The sequence below is a fragment of the Macaca mulatta genome, chromosome 14 (assembly GCF_049350105.2).
Source record: "Macaca mulatta isolate MMU2019108-1 chromosome 14, T2T-MMU8v2.0, whole genome shotgun sequence".
Classification (NCBI taxonomy): Eukaryota; Metazoa; Chordata; class Mammalia; order Primates; family Cercopithecidae; genus Macaca; species Macaca mulatta.
In genome coordinates this window covers 78618880-78643598 of record NC_133419.1, presented here as the reverse complement: position 1 = coordinate 78643598, position 24719 = coordinate 78618880, and the positions used below count along the sequence as shown (strand labels likewise).

Sequence of the window (24719 nt, the reverse complement as noted above, 5' to 3'; positions counted from 1 at the left end):
GGGAGGCAGGCTGACTCCTCACCTTGCCACCCATCAGCCTCTCCAGCCCCCGTGAGAAAAATCCAGCGGCTATCACAGCCCCTGAGACCAAGGAAGAACGATCTCTTGCTAGGCTTCAGAGAACCTAGTTTTATTTATTTAAGAACATGGGTGTCTTCTCTTCGGTTAGAAGGGGCTACAGCAGTGTCCGGGCACTTCACCCAACCTGCAGGTGGCTGCTCTCACAGCTACAAAGGCCAACTGATCAGAGGAGCCCACTACCTTCCTCAGAAGAGACCACACTTCACGAGGAACATGGAACACCTCTGCAGTAAAATAAGGACTCTACCTTAACCAGGAGAGGGGGATGCAAGTGGAGGCTTCTCAGGCACTGAGGCAGGCTGGGGTGGAGGGGATGTGGGGGCAAAGGCCTCCTGCTATGAGGAACTAGGCCCACCACCATGCAGTGGTGCTTGGTCAGGGGGCAGTTCTCGGTCTCTGATCCAGGGCCCTGCTGCTTCCCACCTGATCTTCTCAGAAAGGTACAGACAGTGCAGGTACCCCCATAAGAGAAATAAGAAGACAGCCAGAGGTACCACTGCCCCCTTCTTTGTGCAAGGCTTGGATCCTGCTGTGCTTTATACTGTAGAGCAGTCAGAAGGAAAATAGTACTTGATGTCAAAACATTAGAGCTGAGGTTCAGCCCTGTTTCCTGAACATCAGCTCTTCCAGCATGGGGAGCCTGCTGGGGAGGGAGGGGGAGGCAAAGACCCGCGTGTGCCCATCTCAGCTGCTTCAAGTTAACCAGGACACTTGGGTGTAAAATCTTAATGGGACTGATCCCCTGTGAGAGGGACTTAGGTCTCACTTCCGTATCTGAGAGTCTCTGTGTATCCTTCATCAGGCTGAGGACTAAGGTGCCATGAGCTGTACCATCAGGCCTACTACAGGACTGAGCCTGCCTCCACAGCCTCCTTCAGGCCCCACCTGGCTCCTGGAGGGAAGGGGTTGGGTTGGCAGCAGGTTCACATCAGAAGACCAGTCTGTGGAAGTCACCACCATTACCACCTGCAGGATTGCAGCCCCCTGGAGAGCCTTCATCCTCATCCTTGTCTTCATCAAAGCCCCTCCCCCAGTGCGGAGATGTGGGGAGTGCAGAGATGTAGGCCGCCCTGCTCCGGGCCTCCTTCTCCTGCTCCTGGGAACACAGATGAGAAGAAACTTAGCATTCCCACCCTGAAGCCAGAGTCTACCCAGCACACCTTTAAGTGTCATCTCTGGGTCCCCAGGGACTGGACACAGAGGAAGGAATCAGGGCTCCTAGAGACATTGCAGCTCAGTGGTAGGATGCCTGGGGTGGTCACATCACACCACATGGGAACCTGTCTACAGGCCTCGTGATCACGAGGAATGGGCTCTGCCTATGAGAAAACGCATCCTCCTGCCGCCATGAGGTCAGCCTCATGGAGAACCTATCACCACCCTGCCTTCATCCGGACAGCATGGCAGAAGCTGTCCCGGAGAACCCGCCTCAGGCCCCTCACTGGGCCGCTGCCAGTAAAATAGCACATAGGAGGCCCACGTGGGTAGCATGACACACACACACACACACACACACACACACACACCCTCCCAGAAGCATCCTCTTCCCCCTCAGACTCAACTGGTCCCTGTGTTCCTCCTTCAGCACACTTATTAAACAACTGCATTAATAACATGATTCTATATCTAGAAAACCTCATCTCAGACCAGGAGCTTCTTAAGCTGTTAAGCAACTTCAGCAAATCTCAGGATACAAAAACCACTGTGCAAAAATTGCTAGCATTCCTATACACCACCACCAAGCAGGGAGCCAAATCATGAACAAACTCCCATTCACAACTGCTACAGAGAGAATAAAATACCTAGGAATACAACTAACAAGGGAAGTGAAGGAAGGACACACATGGAACAACAGTCCATGCTCATAGATAGGAAGACTCAATAGCATGAAAATGGCCATAGGGCCCAATGTAACAGATTCAATGCTATTCCCATTAAACTACCATTCACGTGCACAGAATTAGAAAATATTTAAAAATTCATATGGAGCCAAAAAGCCCATATAGCCAAGACCATCCTAAGCAAAAAGAACAAAACCAGAGGCCTCATGGGCCTCATGCCTACCTGACTTCAAACTATACAAGGCTACAGTAAGCAAAACAGCATAGTACTGGTACAGAAATAGACACACAGACCAATGGAACAGAATACAGAACTCAGAAATAAGACTCCACACCTACAACCATCTTCAACAAACCTGACAAAAGCAAGCAATGGATAAAAGATTCCCTATTTAATAAATGGTGCTGGAAGAACTGGCTAGCCATAGGCAGAATACTGAAACTCGACCCCCTCCCTTACACCTTATACAAAAAAGTCACTCAAGATGGATTAAAGACTTAAATGTAAAACCCAAAACTATTAAACCCCTAGAAGAAAATCTAGGCAATACCATTCAGGGTATAGGCCAAGATTTAATGATGAAAACACCAAAAGCAATTGCAACAAAAGCAAAAATATGACAAATGGGATCTAATTAAACTAAAGAGCTTATACAGAGCACAAGAAACTATCATCAGAGTAAACAGACAACCTACAGAATGAGAGAAAATTTTTGCAAATTACCCATCTGACATAAGTCCGATGTCCAGAGTCTACAAGGAACTTAAATGTCCAAAAAAAAAAAAACCCCATTAAAAAGTGGGCAAAGGATATGATGAACAAACACTTCTCAAAAGACATTCATGTGGCCAACAAACATATGAAAGAAAAACTCCACATCACTGACCATTAGAGAAATGCAAATCAACACCACAATGAGATACCATCTCAAGTAAGCCAGAATAGTGATTATTAAAAAGTCAGGAAACAGATGCTGGTGAGGTTGCAGAGAAATAGGAATGCCTTTACACTGTTGGTGGGAGTGTAAATTAATTCAGCTATCATGGAAGACAGTGTGGCCAATTCCTCAAAGACCTAGAGGCAGAAGTACCATTTGACCCAGCAATCCCATTACTGGGTATACACCCAAAGGAATATAAGTCATTCTAATATAAAGATACATGAACATGTATGTTCACTGCAGCACATTTCACAATAGTAAAGACATGGAATCAACCCAAATGCCCATCAGTGATAGACTGGATAAAGACAATGTGGCACATACACACCATGGAATACTGTGCAGCCATAAAAAGGAATGAGATCACATCCTTTGCAGGGACATGGATGGAGCTGGAAGCCCTTATCCTCAGCAAATTAACACAGGAACAGAAAACCAAATACCGCATGCTCTTGTAAGTGGGAGCTGAACAATGAGAAGACATGGACACCTGCTGGGGGTAGGAGGGGAACACCACCCACGAGGGCCTGCTGGGGGTGGCGGGGGAGGGAGGGGTTCAGGAAGAATAGCTAACAGATACAGGGCTTAATACTTAGGTGATGGGTTGATCTGTGCATCTAACCACCATGGCACACCTTTAAGTAACAAATCTGCACATTCTGCACATGTACCCTGGGACTTAAAGAAAAAATAAACCTGTGTCATTCATTATTCAGTGTCTGTTCTTTGAAGTAAGGGGTTAGGTCTGTCTGGGCCACCAGTATATGCCCAGCACTGAGCAATGGATGAATGGGATTTTTAAAAAAAGACTTAAAGGGGAAATGACTTATCTAAGCCAGTAATGGGACTGAACTCCCTCCACCAGATCAGATCAGAGGCCCCACGGCTCAGCTCACCTGTAGGTAAAGAATGTTGTCTTTGGAAATGGCTTCCATCAAGTCCTTGTGAAGGGTGGGCTCTGTCCGGACTCTAGAAGAGCCCGACTCAGCCTCGGGCCCTTCCCTGGGCCGCTGCCGGTAAAAGAGCACATAGGCTGTGTCCTTGGGGAAGAAGGAGGTGACGTTGCTGACAGATTCGAAGGAAGAGAAGGACACCCGAGTGTCATTGAACAGGTACCACTGGTTCTCGGGCTCTGGCCTATCGGCAGTTCCCAGAGAAGGGGCAGGGCGGGCAGCGCCCTCACGGGCATAGCAGTAGTAGTGACCACTCTCCGAAGACACTCCAGAGTGTACCACAACGCTGCAGAGGTCATAGGCCTGGCCCCGGCCACCAGCCAGTGGTAGGCGGAGCAGCAGGGGGATGGAGATGTCATCCAGGATCTTGCGGCGCCGCATGGTGCGCAGGTCAAAGGAGAAGCGCAGCAGTGTGAGGATGAGGTAGCGCGGCCCTTGGCTCAGCTCCACCACCTTCTCGGCATCCTGCAAGGAGGCACACGACTCGCAGTAGTAGCGGTTTTCTGCTGTCAGCTTCTCGGGGGACAGGAAGTAGTTGACCAGGTCCAGGACAGAGCGGGAGCCCTCAGAGCCACACATCTGTTCCCCAGAGGGGATGGTAGCATCCAGGTGGCTCCCTGCTCCCAGGCTGTCTTCTTCCTTTTCCTGCTCAGCCTCCTTTTCTGTCTCCTTCTCCACCTTCTCTTCCACCTCCTCCTCTTCCTCCCTCTCTTCCTCCCCTCTGGTGCTTTCCTCCTCCTCCTCACCCGCTTCTTCCTTCTCCGTTCCCTCCTCCTTCCCTTCTTCATCCCTCTCTACCTTTTCCTCCTGACTGCTCTGCCCACCAGCTTCCTTGGAGTCCAGGCCTTCAATGTCCAGGCTGGTGGGAGGGGTGTCCCCTGTGATGCAGTGTTTCCTTTGCCTCCGAGGACCCACCCTGCCTGGCCCCTGTGCACTGGCTGTTGGGAGCAACTCCTGGGCTGTGATGTCTCCTGTAGGGCGCATCACAGAGCCCAGGCGGCGGCGGCGACAGCGCTCAGGAGGAGGAAAGGCGAGAGAGAGGTCCGTGAAGGCCTCCTCCCGGGAGGAGACGTTGAGGCAGCAGAGACAGCAGATTCGAGTCACTATCTTGCCTCCAAACATTTTCTCCACAGAGGTTGAACTTGGGGCCGGCGGCTCCTCGGGCAGGGAGGGCGAGCTGGACTGCTTGAGTTTCTGGCAGATCCTTGTGCCTGTTTTCTCCTCTTCGTGCAGCCTGGGGCAGGAAGCAGAGTCTCTATATGTACATGTGGGTCCCCTTCCAGGGCACTCAGCTTATCCATGCCCATCTATCTTCCCCAACAGCCACACACACGTACCAAACACTCATACATCCACATACGTGCTCACACAGCACGCTTGCTAGACTCACCCACACACCCTACATAAAGACTTGCTGGAGCTATGTAACGTGCTTCCATAGCAGTGACAAAGATGCACGGCCCAGTGTGCAGATGTACACGATGACCTCCCAGAGGTCACTTCCGTTCAGCATCTACCAAATCTCCCTCACACTCAGTCCCTGCCCTTCCAGCACACCCCTTCTCCAAGCCCTCCACATGTTCGAGGCAGCACACTTATTCCCCGGAAGCTGCAACACAGCTCAGAGGTACTGGGCTTGCCCCCAGGGACCTTCTAGACCTGGAGCCTTCGCGTGGCCCTGGCCCCCTTACCGATCCAGCAGGTACTTCAGATACTCCGAGCAGTCCTGCTGGGTGCCAGGGCTGAACCAGGGCGTCCAGGATGCAGAAAGGAAGTTCTCTGGGGAAATGGCAGGCCGCTAGGACAGGGCAGGTGAAAGGCAGGGTCAGGAGCAGGAGGCCACTCACCAGCCAGCTCTGCACAGGTTAGGCCTGACGGTCTACCTCATACCCTCGGCCTCAAACTTCCCAGCCTCCTCCATGAAGTCCTCCCCACTTTCTATTGTCCCCGACCCATCCCAGCCCACATATGTCCATGCCTCTGAGCAGGGCATGGGGATCACAGAGATGAACGAGCCTCCAGGAATCTGCTCTCCCTGCCTCCGCTCACTGCCATTCTCTCCGGTCAAGATGAGTCCCAGATACAGCACCGCCTCTTCCATGTGGTCTTCCCAACCCTCCCTCACTGACCTTTCCCTTCCCTCCATGAGCCAGGGAGGGATTACTCATCTCTGTGCCCCCACACAGAGCTTTGTATAATCCCTGGCCAAGGGCTTTGGGCTCCATGAGGGCAGAGATGGTGTTTGTTCTGTTCACCTCTGTACTCTCAACAGCTCTCAGGCTGCCTGGCCATGTGGGTACTCAAAAATGACAGCAGAATGAAGCAACATGCTGTGGTGTGACTGTGTCCTCCAAAAAGCATGTGTTGGAAACATAGTCCCCAGAGAAGCAGTGTTGAGAGGCGGGACCTTCAAGAGGGGAGGAGGTCCTGAGCACTGTGCCCTCATGAATGTATTAATTCCCTATCACAGGCCATCTGCTTTCCCCAGTGGTGCACACTGAGACAGGAGCAGGTTCCTGATAAAAGGATGGGTTCACCCCGCTCTCCCTTCTCATGCATGCTCTCACACCATGATGCCTTCCACCACATTGTAATGCAGCAAGAAGGCCCTCACCAGACACAGCCCCTCGATCTTGGGCCTCCCAGCTTCCAAAACTGAGAAATAAATTTCTTCATAAATCGCCAAGTCTCAAGTATTTGGTTATAGCAGCATAAGATGGACTATGGCAACACCATAATGCGATGGACTGAATTGCTGAAGGGGGAAGATTGGGCAGCACAACACGGGACAGGGCTCAAGGGGGCCCTCCTCCTGCCCCAAGGGGGCACTAAATTAGCTCCATATGCCAGGCCCGCTGGGGGCTCAGCTACTGACATGGGAGATGACAGCCAGATGCAGGCAGGTCCTGGGGAAGGGAAAGGTGTCCGTGTCAGGGCCTGACCAGAGCTGCCTCTCCACCCGGTTCTGACTCCCCCTACACTCACCTGGCTGTGCTCTAGGAAGCCAAAGAGCCACTGCAGCTTGGTCATCAGCGGCTGTGAGTTGTTCTCAGTCAAGCGGAGCACACAGTGTCTGAAGCTTCAAAACAAAGCAGGGGCACTCAAGGTAAGCCGTGGGCCCCCAAGGAGTCTCTAGTCATACATGTCACAGGCAGCCCAGAGCCTCCAGGCCAAAGGCAGAACAGATATTTCTACCCCAGGATGGAGCCAGAGGCCAGGGACTGGGGAGGAAGAGCAGGTGAACAACTCAGGCTGGGGTATCTGAGGTCAGGAACACAACAATAGACATGTTTTGGACAATGAAGGGTACAAAGGTGACCCTTGTAGCCCCTTCCAGTTCTGAGACCTCATAACTTCAGGACTCAAAGATTCAAATGTCCTAAGGTCCTGTGGTTCCAGGGTTCTAGGGCTGGGACATGCCACAGGATCTGCGCCAATATCATCCCAGCCGCAGCAGCCCCTCGCACTCCCTTCTTAGCTGCTTCCCTGGGGAAAGACATTTATCCACCTCCAGAGCAGCAGGCCCTGCTCTGACCTGGGCCCTCCAATTGACTCCTACAGCTCCTGTAAGGGCCCTGGCCCCTGCCCCTAGAGCCACCTCAAGCTGTTCCCCTGCCTTCCAATGAGGGAGACAGAGGTCAATGTGAGGAATATGCTGAAAGAAGAGGACCCTGTAGGGATGGGTGGACTGGCTCCTAGTGGGAAGGGTCTGATCCTATAGGAGACAGCTCCCCTCCCTACACGAACATTCTCTGGAACAAGCCAATTCCCAGGCTGCAGCTTATTTCTTGATCTCACAAGCAGCTCCGGGCATATTGCCCATGCACTCTCCAAACTCAGCCCGCTGCACGGAAGCGCCCTAGGCAAAGTGTGGGCCACCTGGCTGGTCTCAGTCCAAGGTAAGGTCAGAAGTTGAGTGAGCACTTAGGAACATACGTAGCATTTTAGCATCACAACGACCATACAAGCATGTGACCGTTTTTCTAGTAAGTCATTTTGTTATATTTTACCAAAGTAATATTCTGCAGCAGACTGGAATTTAGAAAAGAAAAACAAAACTAGTCCTTCACCAGGCATTTTGAGAAGAATGTGCAGCAGCCTTGGAGATTAGCTCCAATCTCCTCCCACTGAACTGACACTCAGAGAGAAGAAACTGACTTGAGGACATATGATAAGCCAGAATCAAAGCTTATTTTCACTGAATCAAAGCTGAAACTTTGATCTTTTAAGTAAGCCATAGGTAGATAGGTGGCCATAGACTATAAAGATTGTGTTGGTTTCATTTTAAAAGAGAGATGTCTAATACCAGGATGGGTGGGAGTTCTACTCTGGAAGACTGAATCCACCCCCATGGACTCCAGGAGAAGAGTCAGTGATGTCAGCCAGTCCAGAGCAGACCCCCTTCCCAGTGCTGCCCAGCCCCTGAAGCCCCTTCTTCAGTTCCCATTCAGTCCTGACCTACTGCCTTGGCAATGGCCTGAGGCTCTCAGTCCCCAAAGACCTCAGGGAATCATGCCCGCAATGCAAGCAAGGCCCACCCTCTCCAACCCCCGCCCCCCACACCTTTCCACCTGTCATCAGGGAGCCCAGAGGAGAGAAGCAAGGGCAGACAGGGAATTCCAAAGCAGCACCTACTCAGATGCCATGAACAAGGCCTGAAGGATGCTGTTGACGTAGCACGTGTTGCCCAGGTTGATGAGACCAATCTTGCCCGTGTCTGACTTGGCCATGAGCCGGGGATAGAAGCCTGCCAACTCGCTCTTCTGCGAAGTCCAGGCATCCTGCCCTAGCAGCTGCTTGATGCGGTCCTCATTGGGAACGTGGAGGTCCTGAGGAGGGAATAAGCAGGCAGGCAGGATGGTAGGCACCAGGGTCAGCTCAAAAAAATATCACCTCTTCTGGGAGGCCTTCTCAGATACAGCCAACCCCGTGACCTCCCAGGCACACCCCCCCCACCCCACAGATGTTCTGGGGTGTGTGTGAACAGTCCCCTGCTTCCAAACCCCTTCAGTTGACATATGGGCTGCCTCCATGGTCTTTCAGGTCATGACTGCCTTAAGGTGGCATAATTCCCATTTTATAGATGGAAAAAATGAAGATTCAGACAGAAAATAATAGTCCAGGATGACTGTAAGTGAAGAATACGCATGTTCTTAAAAGAGCTCAGGCAATGCCAACCCTGGCCCACAGGCCAAACCCAGTGATGTCAGGATGCCAATGCCAGCCCTGACTCCGGTCCGCACTAGCTGTCTGGTGGTGGTGAGGCTCTCTGATTCAGTTTCCTCATCTGTCAAGTGAGGATACGCCTACCTTGTGTCAGTTTGGCATCCTACATTTTCATGGTGCGGGCACACAATGATGTGCCCATTTCCACCTTTTACTTTTAGATTTGCGGAATCAGCTTTCAAGAGAAGAGTCACCTCCCCACAACTTGACCCCACAGTCAGGACAGTGGGCACATCCCTGGGGTCTGAGATATGCGTCTTGGTCCTCAGCATGCTTCCCACTCATTATCTGTGTCACATCAAACAGCTGCACCTAAGAATACCACCGAGCACTAGTTCTAATGATGCTAGAGGTATCTTCCAAAGAGCAACATCAAGCACCACGTCCTGCTACTTAGATTTCAGCAACATTCCTAACGGTTCCTCTAGCCCTGATCTTATTTCCAGATCCTGGCCACAAGACCTTAGATTTGTCCAAGGCTCCACAGAGCTTCAAAACAGCTCGGCATCCAAAGCCCTCGTCTTCCTAGTGCACATCCTGTGGCTCCCACAAAAGGTCTTGCCCACCCAGTGGGGTTTAACACTTTTGCTCATTCACCTCCCAAGATAATTTATTGGATAATTTATCAGAGCAGTCACTTCTCACAGATGATTAAAAACACACACACACACCAAGGAGATGCCAGTGGGGAGACAGATAAGATACAGGCTCAGTATCTTCTTCGTCCCTTCCTTTTTGTTTTCATGATGCCCTATCTAATGCCCTACTTGTCTGCCCCCCTACCCCACAACATGAACAAATGGAGGCAAAAAGGCAGGCAGAACCCCACACATCTGTGCACAAACAGAGAAGATGCAAAAATATCCATGCTAGGAACAAAATCAAATGCCATTATTCCCAAAGAAGGTAACTTTATACTCAAGAAAATAAAAACTTCAAAATCACTTAAGAACCTAATAATGTTACTAGAAACTGACATGTGATGGCTCCCTTGGCAAGTACCACAGCTCCCAGAGAAACTGCCATAACCTGATACATCTGCCTAAGTCAGAGAACTTTCCAGAGCTTATTTACAAAGGTATATGTACAAAAGGATGTACTCATAGAACCCATGCAAAATAATTTTATAAGCAGTAGAATCCTATAATTTGCTGCCTCGCCTCTCAAACTGGCTCGTACGAAGGAGTGTTCAAAGCCACAGAACAAATGTGAAGCCATCTTTTCTAACATTCAAAGCAAAACATGGAATATTAAAACATGTTTATAATTACAACATATATACTTGAGTCTTTGAGAGAAAGTGAGGTTGTAGAGAAACTCAGAGCTCATGTCAGACTGCTTTGGGTGAGTTCCCCTCTCTGACATCAAGTGCTTGGATGGAAACGTTCGAGAAGCCCAGATCTAGCCGAGTGGCTCAACCTAGTTTTCAAGGCACTGCTCTGCTGGTTTTTCTCATCTCCCTTCCCCTCACACATTACCACCAAACTAACCTCACACGTTCCCACTTCCATGCCTCTCCCTCCGATGCATCCACAGTGTCCTTTTCTAGTCCCCATCCAGCAAGATCAAACTCCTGTATCCCCTCTCTATGAAGCTTTCCAGGATCTTCTCAAGGCACAGGGTCCTTGAGAAGGGCTGTATCTGTATCATCTTACAAAGCCTAACTCCCTGCCCCTACTGGTACAGGTATGTGCAGACTCCCCTCGTCCCCTGGATCAGACAATCTATGAGCCCCTGTTGTGCAAAGCCTGCATCTCACTCATCATGGATTTTCCTCAGTGCCCGGGGCAGGGTCCCTCCTCTCTGCCTGCACTTTCATTACAGCATTCTCCACACTACCGTCCTGCTCGAACAATATCCCACTCATTCGCTCACAGACATCTACTAGGCACAAAGATCAAAAGCACAGGGTTCCTGCCCACAGCAGCTCACAATCTAGCAGGAAACAGACCCAGCCACAGCATCTCCAAGCTTTCCTCCTACCTCCCTTTCCAGGTAGAAACCCTTGGGTAACACACCTGACACAGCAAGGTCCGCTTATCCACCTCCACTGTCGGGGCTCATGGCCGATCGTGGCAGCCCCTTCCACTGGAGATCAGCTTTGATTATCAAAAGTTCTTTCTCGTGTCTAGTTTGAAAAACTGAGATCTAAGTAAATAGCAGAAGTTTTGTTTATTGCATCTACCAACTGTCATTCATGCAGGATTGTTCCTTTGTGTGTTTTGTAATTTTTGGACTACAAACTAATTTTCAGTAGAACTTTACCTTTATGGCTTGATTTATGTCTTTCTACCAGGTTACCCGTGGGTACTACAAGTTTATGACTACTTTTAACGTGGGGAAGGGCCACAACCCCCAAAATGATATTAATTTGAACCCCTAAATCCACGAGAGAAGGCCACTGATTACATTTTTCTCCTAATCCAGAGCCCAGAACAAGCCAGAAAAGTTCCCCTGATGTCTATTTAAAACCACGTGCATATTTTGCCCCAGACCATTCTTTTGCTAATGGTAAAACCTTTCTTGGGTCCTGGCTTTTAGTGGGCTTCTTAGTGCTAACTCCCTACTGGGGATAGGCCCTAAGTCTCACCTCCTGTCCCTACCAACTCAAGCCCTTTTGTGACTGAGATTGGCCATCTCACCCACACGCTTGCCTCACCCCAGAGGAAGAGCCTCGTTTCTCACCTACCACTCTGGAATTCAGTTCTCTCTTCCTTTTTGGCCCCTGGGGACTCCCCCTTACTTTCTTGCAAGTTCAGCTATGTACTTAAAGTGATGTTGGTTATATTTTAACAAGCATTTCTAGCTGTTTTGTAGCAGGACACTTTTCAGGTTATCTCGTCTGCTGTGCTGCAGATGTGAAAGTCAAATCAAAGGTTCTGCAAGGGCCACTTACCTAGACCCCTTCGCCCCGCCCAACCTGCCTTCTCTATCAGGCAATGGGGAAGGGCTCTGCCGTCCAGACTCCAGCTACATGTCTCACTACCTCCGTGACTTTGCACAAGTCACCAAACCTGCAAGTCTCCCTTTCCTCATCTATGAGATTGAAATGAACCATATCTTCTTTGTAGGTTTCTTGCGAGCATCAGAAGACATAACATACAGGAAAACACTGTCAAGTGTAGCAGTAGCCACAGATGTCAGTCATTGTCAGATCCTAGCAACCTGTCAAGCCCAGCTTAATGAGGCCTCATCTGTCTTCTGTAACTGGAGATCTTTCCTTCCTCTGGTTTCTGGCTGCTCTCAAGCCAAACCTTGTAGACATTTTCAAAAGCTGCTCCGACCAGAGTTTCTTGTATCCAAGTCTGTCACCCTCACTAGGCTGCGATCCCCTCAATGGAGGAGACTCCGTTTGCTTCACGCCCGTGCCCCCAGTTCCCAGCCTGGGCTTGGTGCAGAGCAGGACATCAGTAAAGTCATGTGAACAATTGTAAATTATCCCTGGTCTGGAGTGCTCACAGTCTGGCAAGGGAGGCAGACAGTGACAACATGTGACAGCAGGATGTACCAAGACTGTGGGAGCCCAGCGAGGCCCGAGTCCAGCCTGGTGGAGGGCAGCGGAGTACTGCCAGTGATCAGGGAAGGCATCCTGAGGGAAGTAACACTAGAACAGAGACTTACAAGGTAAGTAGGAGCTGTCCAGGCAGAGCAGAGAAAGAGAAAGTGTTTTAATGTCCACACTACAGTGACAGAGAAGGGTTTACGGTTAGAGAGCACCGTGCGTGCAAAAGCTCAGAGCAGCCATAAGGCAGCCCGGGCACTTGGGGAACGTGAGTGGCTCAGTGTGCTTGAGGCACATGAGGGACCTGGGGAGGTGACGGGGACTGCCACCAAGCTGTGGTATGGCCCACAGGAAGGCCCACACTGGCACCTTTGTCAGAGTGGGGCGAGGCCCAAGTAGGGGACCGTCACTCACCTTGATGGCCTCCATGACAGGCTCATACAGATCTGGGAAGCCCGGGAACCGGAACACCATGCAGTGGACCAGCTCTGACAGCTGCTCCAGGCAGCTGGTCCCCGAGTTCGAGTCCTCCTTGACCAGAGAGGCCACCATGCGGGGGATGTGAGGGAGGAGCTGTGGGAGCAGAGCTGGGTCAGGCTCAGCACCAACCCGCCCACCGGAGACACGGGGCTGTGGTCCCTGCTGACAGCACGCAGCACTCTCTGAGGTAGGGAGGCTTGCCCACCTGACCACTGTCCCCTGACCCAGATGGGGCTCTCAACTCTGCAGGCAGGCGACTCCTTTTCCCAGACATATGATCTAAGACACCCTGCCTCAGTTTCTTCATCTGCAAAATAGGATGACTACTCCTCTCCCCACAGCCAAAGGGAGGCCAGAGCCCACGCCTCAGCTGTTCGGCCTCAGCCAAGTGACCTGCACCAAGAGCCCAGGGGCAGCAGGCAGGGCCCTTACCAGGTGGAAGGCTTCGTGGGAGTGCTGGAAGGTCAGGAGCATGTACTTGAGCACGGACAGGGCAGCTCCCCGGACGATGGGGTACAGCAGCTTAGAGAAAACCTAGAAGAGAGGCCTTGGTCAGGAGTCCCCAGGCCCGAGCTGCCGAGGCCAAGTGCAATCACAGGCCTGAGAGGGGGCTCAGAGACACCCGAGTTCAAACCCACGCAGAGGGATAAACACTGAGGTGCTCACAGACCCAGATGGACAGACAGATGGCAAGATGGACAGCAAGATAGATTTCTGAGGAATGCATGGACAGACCAAAAGTCAGACACACATACTTGGATGAGCAGTCAGGGAAACTAATGGGGAGAATCTGAGGCCCAGAGAGGGGCAGTGAATCGCCCAGGTCACACAGCGAGCTTGGTGGGGAGGCCCGATGCTCTGCCCTCCGAGACCTGCACCGCCCCTGGCAAGAGCCTAGTGCAAAAGGCTGTAAGTCTGGGCTAGGACGGGGCACCAACCTTCTCAATTTTGGTGAGCGAAACCTCGATCAAGATGCTGAACTTCTTAACAGCAGCCAGGCCCTTCAGCAGTGCAATGATCCACTTGTCAATGTTCTTCCCCAGGGGCCAGGACACCCAGTCAATCATCCTGGTGAGGGGAGTGACAGTGACACAGGGACGAGGGACACTCAAAATGCTGGGGTGAGGACAGCCCAGGGGCCAGCCGTAATGTCCTGCATTCCCACATTGACTCACGCCTGGAAAGGGCAGCCCCGGGGACTGTGGGCTGAACCACACACGGCTGGGAAAAGCATGAGCTCAGCATAGCCACCTGCCAGACACTGAGGCCCCCAGCCCATCAGGAAGGGAGCCAGGCCCTCTCGGCACCCCAAGCCTCGCCCCTCCACGCTGGTTGCAGTGCCAGAACAAGGCTTTCAGCTGCTTCTGCCTGGAAGGGCAGTGCTCCTGGGCCAGAAGCTCTGGTTTCCAGAAGCAAGCTCTTGCTGTGTGACCCAGAGCAAGCCACTTCCCTGCTCTGGGCCTCAGTTTCTTCCTCTGTAAAATGGGGATAATACCTCCCTCAGAGGGTTCTTGTATGGATTAAAGGAGATAACAGCAGCTAACACTTAGGTCGTATTCACCATTGAGCAGGACATTCCATCAGTTTTACATGTATCAGCCCCTCTGGACCCCACAACACAGCCTGCCTGTGCGGGCTGAGCGCACAGCTACCATGCTGTCAGAGCTCAGGAAAACAGCCTAGACTCAGCGGACTGTGCTAGAGAGAGACAGAACCGTGACAGCAAAGTCACAACAATGATGATAACGGCGGCTCCCACAGCACAGTTCTAGGCACATTACGTGTATTCTCTTGTTTTACTCAGTTTAATCCTCACAACAACCCTAGATGATGGGTTTGGTTATACTCCATTTTACAGTTGAGGAAACTCAAACAGAGAGGTTGAGTAACTTGTCCAAAGTCACACAGGCAAGAAGTGGTAGAGGCGGGATTTGACCTCTAGCAACTTACCTTGAGAGCCCACACTCTTACCCACTAAAGGCAAGGAATCCAGGAAGGCCCTACGGAGACGGTGGATCTGCACACGGGATGGAAAGAATGGCAGAGGGAGGCATGCCAGGTGGACGGGGTCTGCATAGGCAAAGGCCTGCAGGGAGGAGGGGAGGCGGCATATTCTGGGACAACTGGACAGGCAGGTGCGTCTAGATCACAGGGAGGAGGACGTTCAGATGAGGTGGGGGATATGCAAGGACTCTGTGAGCGGAACAGCACCCAAACTCTGCTTCTCATGTCTGCCCCACTCAGAAAGCACCTCATGAAGCACTCTCAACTTCTTACCCAACCCCAAGGACGCCTGACAGCTTCTTATGCCACCACCCACTTCTGCTTTTACAGAGGGGGAAACTGAGGCTGAAAGCTCATTGGCATGTCCAGGGTCACACTGCTGGTACCTGGCCTGACAGCATCATCACCAGGCCAGGCTCTCTGTATTCCCCACATCCAGCCCCAGGCAAGGCATAGAGCAGGGCTCAAGAAAGGATGGATGATGGAACATGCATGAGGCCCTGGGCCCTCTGACTCCAAATCTAGCCCAGTGTCCCACCCAGGAGAAGGGGCTTCTGAGAGGAAGAGAGGGAGGGGCCCCAGCCCTGACCATGGCTCAGCCTCAGCGTCCCACCTGCTGATGGCAGTCAGCATCTGCGAGTCCGTCACACTGTCATCATTGCTGAGGTTCCGGACAACACCATCCATGAGCTCCAATGGGAGGTGCTGGACCACGCTGGCCAAGGCGCTAGATGGTGGCTCCTCCTCTGGAACAGGGGACAGGGCTGAGCTCAGCAGGGAGGCAGGCCTCCTCCCTTCCCCCAGCACACCATGCCCTGCAGCAGCCAACGAACCAGGCTGGGCCTCTGCGAAGAGCACAGCAGAGGCCACCTCCTCTCCTATAGCAAGCAAAGTCTCTGGTTCCACCTAAACTCACTCAACAAACCTTCACTAGCACAGCCTTGAGGCTATTCCTGTGCTGGGCACAGACAAGCACTGATCAACAGTGGGTGTAAGGGCAAGGCCTTTAGAAGGGGAAACGCTGGGGCTAGAGAAGGTGGGAGGGCTGTGTGGACTGGAGAAAGGAGATACTCCAAGTGGAGCCGCACAGAGCCCTAGATGGGAAAGAGCATTTCCTTCTCGAAGTCTACTGTCCTCAGTTCTTCACCCAGCCAGGTGCATTCCCTTCCCTTCCCCTGGAGAGCCTCATCATCAGGGAAGGCACACATCTGCTTTCACTCACTTGCACTGTAGTCTAAGTTCCACGGTTGTCAACGGAGGATCAAGATTTTACGTTTCCGAGTCTGCACAGCAGACTCCATCACCTCTCCGGACCCTCACCTCTGCCTGCCCAGGGAACCTTGCCCCTGCTGCCAGGTGCCACCAATCTGTCAATTCCTGGCTCTAAAGTGATAGCTTCTATCAAACTCACCTAACCCGAAGGCCATAATGACGCCCGCTCCCCCGCCCCAAATCCTGTGGTTTGCTCAACTTCCTGTTCCTCCCTCTAGCCAGACTGACCCGTGTCCTTCTCACACCAGCGTGCTCCTCCCTACATTTCCAACACCTACTGCGGGAGAGGACCCACAGCAAGTGTTCTAGATAGTTGTGCCACCTACATGAAGACAGGCTGCAGTCCTCCACCTGAGCATTCGCCCGTGGCACACTCGGGCCACATGGGCGCCCGCATGCAGAGATCCGCACGTACAGCCACCTGCCCAAGCGCCCACCCAGGACCTCGACGTGCCCGCGCTCCTGCCCCGGCCGCACACGCACCTGTGCAGGAGATGACCGCGAACAGCTCTTTGAGGCAGGGAAGGATGGCGGCGGGCTGTGCGCGCCACAGCTGCGCCAGGAGCCCGCTCACCTGCTGGGCCTGCTCCAGGAACTCCACGGCGCCCTCCTCGCCCTCGGCTGGGCAGCGGAAGCGGCCGAGGCAACGCACCAGTTGCTGACAGAAGAGTAGGCGGTGGGGGCCGTCGGGCACACAGCGCGGGTGGCGCGCCAGCAGCCGTGCCACCTGCGCGCAGGCCGCGGGCCCCGGGCGCTCGCACACGGTGCGCAGCACCTCTCGCCGCAGCAGCGCGAACACCTCGTCGGCCGCGGGCCCCTCGGGCAGCAGCTGCAGACCCAGCTGCACGCAGGCGAGCGCGCGGGGGCCTGGGGGGCCGGCGCCACCCTGCAGCAGGCGCAGCACGCGGCGCGCGCTGAAGAACTCTGCGAAGACGTCGGGGTGGTGGCGGCCGGCCACGTGCAGCAGCTGGCAGCCCACGCGGCGCGGTAGCTCCTCGGCGCCGCCCACATAGAGGCGCGCGCCCAGCGCCAGCAGCGCCAGGCACTGCTCACGCTCCAGAGGCTGCCGCGCCGCCTCCAGCACGCGCCGAACCAGCCCCTGCTTCACGCTGACCGGGTATGACGACGTCACCACCGCCTCCAAGATCTTGTCCATGGCGCCCGCGCTGCGGAGGACAGGGAGCAAGGTCACAGCCCGACAACCGCGGGGCTCAAGAGTTCCCGGTGCAGTCCCCAAGTGCTGAGACTTAGGGCAAGCAACTCAAACTTTCTGGGCCTCAGGTTTCTCATCTGTGAAATGGGGCAAGGACGTCATTTCACTGCAAGCTATCCTGATGAAGTAAAGCACAACACTTGGCACATAATAAACGCCAGGGGCCTGCGTGATGGCTCACACCTGTAATCCCAGCACTGTGGGAGGCCCAGGCAGCAGAATCCCTTGAGCCCAGGAGTTCAAGACCAGCCTAAGCAACAGCGAGGCCCGTCTCTACAAAAAATACAAACTACCCAGGAGTGGTGACGCACACATGTAATCCCAGCTACTCTGGAGGCTGAAGTGGGAGGCTCACTTCGGCCTGGGAGTTCAAGGCTGCAGCGAGTGGCGATCATCCCACTGCACTTCAGCCTAAGCAACAGAGGCCCTGTCTCAAAATAAATTAACCCCAGGGACTTGAAGATATGGTTGCTAAGCACCTTTAATCGCACAAAGTTACGTGAGCCCCCTCCCCATCCTTACCCCTTTGCCCCTCTCTCCCCAGGCCTCCCTGGTGACCCTGTCCACTCTCAGGGCAGGTAGGAGCGGGATCTAGAAGCTGCTGTCCAGAGTCTCAGCCAAGTCATGCCCACCGGGGAGATGAGATGGGGCGGACACAAAAAAATCACACCTCTGTGGAGAAAGGGCAAGAGGCCCTAAGGGAGAACAGACAGAGGTCCCAGAATCCCTCGCACTCCTCCTTTCTGCCTCAACTCCCTGCTCCCTCCCCAGTGCCCTACCCCTCGGCTAGACTCCACTTCATGCGTGTGCTGCACCTTCTGCCTGACACGTCCTTATCTCCTGAGCCCCCCACGACCACCATGCTGTCACACAACCAAGCAAGCGTCTTTTCCTTCAAAGCCTATCTAAAGCACCTGTCCTCAGTGAGAACAGCCCTGGTCCTCCAGGCGGGAATCCATCCCCCTCCCTTGATTCCTACAATCACCTGTGGCCTCTTCCATTACAGCTGGAATCAGTTAGTACTGGCGTGGTGTGGGTCCCAGTCCCCTCCACCAAAGCGGAGCATCTCGTCTCCGCGCTCCAGCCCTGCACACCTAGGGCTCTGCCTGCCTCAGCCCACACCAGCCTGCCACCCTTGGCTCACCGTGTGCCCTCTGTCCCTGGGCCTTTGTGGATGCTCTTCCCTCCCCCTGCAGACCTCAGCTGAAAGTCACTTCGTCAAGGAAGCCTTGCCTGATCTCCCTGCCTGGGTCAATCTCTCTTATTAAAAATTAGAACATCTTGTCCTTCTCCTTGGTAGTACTTGTCATGATTTCTTGATTGGGGTCAGCCTCCCCTCCAACGCTGTATAAGGTTCCTGAGGGCAGCTTCAGGTTTTGTTCACCACAGTATCCCCAGCACCTAGCACAGTGCACAGCACACATGCATTTGCTGGATGAGCAAAAAATGCAGGGTGCAGTGTGAGTTATCTCTACCTTACTCCTCTGAGCCATAACAGCCTTCCTTCTGCCCTTCTCCATCTGGCCTGTTTCCTGAAGCCTTTGTCCCATACCAATCCACTTTGAGCCCTCTCATGCAGGTTCACATGAGCACAGCTTGCTCTCTTAACATCTAACACTTAATGCCTCTCCTGGAGGGCAGAACCATTTCTTTGCTTCGATGTATAACCCCAATCTAGGCAGGACCTGATATAAGACTCAGCATATAGTAGGTGTTTAAACTTATGGGCTCAGTAAAAACTACTCTTATGCCTGAGAACTGGAGCTAGAGTGTGGACAAGCCTTAAATTTCCTGGATAATAAACTGAAAAGTTTTATTCAGAATCACAGATATTCTGGAACCCTAACTATGTACTAGGCCCAGTGAGCTCCCTGCTCTGTTCTAGTTCTCAGCTGTGACCTAACCTCCATTGCTGCACGTGTTAGGATGCAAAGGGCCCATTTGTTTAAATATCTGTCTCTCTTACCAGGCTGTGAGCTCCACCAGAAAAGGACCAGGGCTTATTAGTCTTGGCTAGCATCTCTCATGCCAAGAGTGTGTGCCTCTGAAGAGTTCGCTGTTGGTTAGAGGTTGTAGCCATGGCAGAGATCAGTGGTTCCCAAATCCTGGCCTGGATGCCTCAGAAGCACCTGGGCACCTGCTACAAGTTCAGATGCAGCCGGGCGTGGTGGCTCACGCCTGTAGTCCCAGCACTTTGGGAGGCCAAGGCAGGCAGATCACTTGAGCCCAGGAGTTCAACACCAGCTAGGGGTGGTGGCGAGCCCAGGAGGTCAAAGCTGAAGTAAGGCAAGATCGTGCCACTGCACTCCAGCCTAAGCGACAGAGTGAGACCGTGTCTCAAAAAAAAAAAAAGAAAAAAAAAAAAGTTTAGGGTCCGTCCTAAGCTTCCTGAATGAGGAAATGAGGGAAATGATGTGTTCAATTCTGTTGTTTTGTTTTGACTCTTTGAATGCGGCTCATCTGGGATACATTCTGGTTCCCATAAAGGTTACCTAGGCTCTCTGAGCTGGGCACAAGGAGGTTCTCAGAAAATGTCAACTCCTGTTGCTTTAGAAGCAAAGTCCTTGCCTTGAAGGAGCTTCCAGTCTGATGGGGGAGGCAGAAATGTTTGTAAGGGTGCCCCTGCAAGGCATAATCTGAAAAGGCCTATAAAGTATCTTTAAAAACTGGTCTCCCAGCTGGGCAGAGTGGCTCATACCTGTAATCTTAGCACTCTGGGAGGCCGAGGTGGGCGGATGGCTTGAGCTCAGGAGGTTGAGACCAGCCTCGGCAACGTGGCAAAACCCCGTCTCTACCCAAAAAAAAAAAAAAAAAAAAATTACATCAATTAGCCAGGCACAGTGTCTCACACCTGCAGTCCCAGCTAGTTGGGGCTGAGATAGGAGGATCACTTGAACTTGGGAGGTGAAGGCTGCAGTGAGCTGAGATCACGCCACTGCACTCCAGCCTGGATGACAAAGTGAGTTCCTGTTTCAAAAGAAAAAAAAAAAAAAAAGAAAATTTTTTTAACTCTCCCGTCAGCCCTGGTCCCCTTTCTAGACAGTGCCTGTGACAAGGCAGTTGCTGTGGCCAACCTCTCTCACACACACAGTCCATCCTCCCAGACCCCTGGGATGGCTAGTGGATTTCATATGCTTTCAACCCAGGATGCCAAGAAATCCTGGCACTCAGGCAGCCAAGAAGAAACCCTAATCCATGAGGCACTGGCATCATGTGTGAAGCAAGAGGGCACAGGGGCAGGCAGAAATGGAGTTCTGGGGACAGGGAAGACTCTGGTAGTAGAAAGAGTACCAGAAAGAGTGGAAAGAATATCAGACTAGGAATGAGGAGTCCTACATTCTAGCCCTGACTCACTGTGTGACCCTCAGTAATCATATCCATGAGCCTCTCTTCTGTAAAATGGGGACAAATGATATTAGACTGAACCACATAAAACTGAATGATCAAATGTTGGCAATTTCATGTTGTTCTACCTAATACCACATAAGGCTGGCAGCTGACAGTTCAAATAGAGCTGCTCCATGAGAGCTCTGATCTCCAAGGCCAGCCAGCAGCCTCTGCTCAGTCTGTAGCCTGGCCACAGCACGCAAGCCCTGCCCACCTGCCCCAACTCCCACGCAGGCAGTCTGAGGACAGCTGTCACCATGGTCACCAGCAAACCCACTCAATATCTTGGATGCACTCACACAAAAGGGTTTTAGAGGCTTGCACCTCACCTGGCCCCATCAGGCCAGGGAAGGCAGGACAAGGCCAGCTATCCCACTGGCAGGAATGGGGAAAGTGAGGCTCAGAGAGGTAGAGGAACATGGCCTTGGCAAGGCAGGATTAGAACCTGCACTCTGCCTCCCTCAGGAGGGCTGGATTAGCCTGCTAAGCCCCAGGTAGGGAGATGGCCTGTCCATGCTGGCTCTGACTCAAGAGACAGCTGCCCCGCACCAACCACAGCAGCAAACAGCAGCCGTATCATCCCCCAGGAGAGCCTGCATGAAAAGCATAAGACACAGGTTTTCTGCTTCAAAGTCATCAGGTGACCTTGGGCGAGTCCCTGCCCAGCTTCTTAGCCTTCTCATCTGGAAAATGGGGACTATTCCAAGCCTGCCATTCACAGGGTTGAGACAAGGTATAAAAAAGATGAGGGCCGGGCAGTCATGAGTCTATTTTTGGGCCACCTGGCACTGACGGGAGACACAGACACTGTCAGGGAAAGGAGACAAGGAGACACGCACTGCTGATCCCGCTGATTCTCCAAGGCACTTCCTCCATCAGCCCTCGCTGCCGCCTCGGTGTTCCCAGCCCCACACAGGATCAGTCCCTTGACTTCTTGCCTGGACTAGTGCAGTGGCCTCCTAACCCATCTCCCAATCCCCTCCCTCAATCCAACCTCCAACAGAGGCATGTGTCCTGGAGAACAGAGTCCAGGCTTCGAGTCTAGCCCAGCCACCATGGAGGTAGGTGTTCTTTCACCTCTGATCCTTGGAATGCCCAAATAGAAGGGGACTACCTGCCCACCCCTTAGCCTTTCCCAGCCAGCGCTGCTGCTCCTCCCAAGCCCTTGCCTCATACCCCTCGCCCTACCGGCATGACAGCCTGAGGGGGGTCCCAGCAACACCAGCACACACCACAGCACGCAGTGAGCACTCAGGAAAATCCCAATCCCTCCGCCAAAAGGCCCAGATCCCTTCACCTGTTCCTCTCAGATGACCCTCAGCGTCTCTGCTGATTGTTGACTGATCTCTGCTCCTGCATAGTGAAGCCTGACTTATCTCCATCACCCCAAAGCACCCAGTGTGTGTGTGTGTGTGTGTGTGTGTGTGTACACAACTCCAATGCTCAGCCCCAATGCCACGCCCTGGGCCCCCGCTCAGGCTTCATCATCCCTCCTCGGTCTCTCCAACCCACCATGCAGCATCATCAGATGGAGTTTATTACACGGTAAGCACCATTCCGCCCATGCCCCTGCTCAGAACTCTCAACACTATCCAGCCCCTTGGACCCAGAATAAGGTCCAAACTCCTGAGCCGGACATGCAAGCCCTTTCTGTGACACTCAGCTGATGTGGGGCACGGATGGAGGTGAACTCAAGCGACATTGTTCAGTGGAGACTCTGCAGACATTGGGGCAGGGGGCTTTTTCCTGACTGCTACTTTGCACAATGTCCTCTCTACTGAAAAAGGGCCTCTCCCTCTTCTCTCCTGAAAAATTCTGACTCACCCTTCAATGCCCAGGTCACATGCCCTCTCCTCTGGGAAGCCTTTCTTTTTCCCTCCACAATTCAAGTGTCTAAAGTTCTGGCCTCCAAGGCCCTCTTAGCTATCCTCATCCCTCTGCAGTGTAACTGGAATCCACGTCTGTCTCCCACCACGCTGGGACCTCCCTTGGCAGAGGTCCAATCCCTGTCTCTGAGCCCAGTGCCCAGTGTAGAACCAAGGACTGAGGTGTCAGTGAAGGTGCATCAAGCGACTCATGTGAGACATGTGACAGCAAGATGAGAGAAAACCAAGGATGTGACCAGAAAAGTACCTTCCAGAAACTGGCCTAAACTTTGGTCCAGTCACCGCCCCCTCCTTTGCCCAGACCTGGTCTTGCATATCAAAAACCCTGAAAATCTTAAACATCAGCCAAGAAAGCCCCTACAGAGGTCACTGGACTGGACTGAGGCTTTAGCCATTCTAGAAATCATTCAAACCACCAAAGCAAAAGAAAAAGCACAAAATAAAAAAAACAAAAACCAAAAAAAAAAAAAAAAATCTGTTCCTGGTTAGCCTTCAGGTCAAAAGCTCACGGTATCTCCTAGGACCTGAAAAGAAGGCTTCATGGCGTTACTCCACCTCTCCCTGCTCCAGGTCAGAGCAGCCCCTCCCAGCCCCTGCTCAGCACCTAAGAGCTGAGGAGCTCATTTTCTCCCCTCTCTGACCCTCGCGGCCAGCCTCCCTCCTTTGACTCCCCTGGGAGCCAGAGCTGCCTGGGGGTACCAGGCTGCCCCTCCCGACACTAGGTGGTGCCCTCCATCTCTGGCCCCTCAGGTGTCTGAATGGCAGCATCTCTCTAGGTATTTTTTAACTGAACTTCTACCCAAGGCAACCCTGGGAAGAAGTGCTTCACCCTACTCTGGGAGGCCCATGTCTGGGCCACCAAACTGTCTCCTGGAAAAAAAAGAAAAAGAAAAAAGGGTTTCACTGGTAAAAAGCAACTGCTCTTCCTTAAAGGATAAGGAGGAGAGACAAGGGAAGAAAGCAGGAACAGCTCTTCCTCCTCAGGAACCCACCACACACACCTATCCCTGCGGGGCCACCCCTCACAAACCTGTGAGGGCCGCACTCCACCCCAAGCTTTCTGGAAGAAGTGCACCAAACTGACACATCAGGGTCTCGGGTTTGCAAGGGCCAGAGCCGTAAGCGGGGCTGGGGGAGGGTATCCCAGGGCCCAGCATGCTGAGAATAGGAAAAACCCATTCCAAACAATGGTGGCCTCGGGCCCCCCAGTTTGTGCCCCAGCTCGGCCACCTGCCTCCCTCCAGCGCACCCCCGCCCAGCCCACGCTTGAGCTGGAGGGCCCCACGAAAAGCCAGCGAGCGAATGGACTGGGTCCTGGGTGCGAATGTCCTCTTACCTGAAAGGGGAGGGAGCAGGATCACTTCGACATACAATAGGAGAAGGAGGGGGTTAATGCCCAGAGAGGAGTAGCTACTCGCCCAAGGTCACACAGTGAGGCCCAGGATGCACCCACATCTCCCGAATCCCAGCCCTGGGCTCGCAAGTCCAGGGTTCTCGAAACGCCTGTGTGCAGACACCGCCCCCCAAAGCCAGACACACGCCCCCAACCCCCTTACCTCCCGGACCCGGGTGGGCCCTGCCGCAGAGCCGGCTGCTGGGCGGGGCGCTCCGGCCGGGCAGGACAGGGCTGGGCCCGGCTAGGTCAGGGCTGGTCCTCTGCTCCCCCCAGGGTGGGGACGCCCTCAGCCAGGTCCCAGATGGAAGAGATGCTGCTTCCACTGCAAAATCCAGTCTTCCCACCCTGCCTGGCACAAGGCTCTATGCACCCAGGGAGTCCGACTGTGCGGCGCGGCCCCGGGGCTGCGGGACGAAGCGTGGGGAGGGGCGAGGTGCTGTAAATGGGGCGGAGCCGGAGCGAGGGCCACCCCGCGAGCTGCCACTCTGACCGCGTCCCCTTTAAGGCCAGCCAGCCGGACACCGGCGGGGACGAGGC

At 53.2% G+C, this 24719-nt stretch overlaps 1 protein-coding gene across 8 annotated transcripts; it reads right to left on the bottom strand.

The window, feature by feature from the left end:
* Window positions 1-109: 109 nt before the first annotated feature.
* Window positions 110-24617, bottom strand: USP35 (ubiquitin specific peptidase 35). Of its 8 annotated transcripts, none has more exons than XM_077964010.1 (12): window positions 24343-24617; window positions 19480-20480; window positions 16784-17466; window positions 15642-15774; window positions 13963-14092; window positions 13457-13558; window positions 12959-13117; window positions 8452-8645; window positions 6802-6895; window positions 5508-5614; window positions 3760-5050; window positions 110-1177 (listed from the first exon to the last, which is right to left on the bottom strand). In XM_077964010.1, exons 3-12 carry the CDS (start codon window positions 17454-17456, stop codon window positions 1010-1012), a joined length of 3051 nt encoding a protein of 1016 aa, XP_077820136.1. In that variant the 5' UTR covers window positions 17457-17466; window positions 19480-20480; window positions 24343-24617; the 3' UTR covers window positions 110-1009. The 8 variants fall into 8 exon arrangements, with proteins under 8 accessions (XP_077820136.1, XP_077820141.1, XP_077820140.1 ...); XM_077964015.1 differs by having other exon boundaries at window positions 20212-20480; XM_077964014.1 differs by having other exon boundaries at window positions 20212-20304.
* Between the last annotated feature and the right edge of the window lie 102 nt (window positions 24618-24719).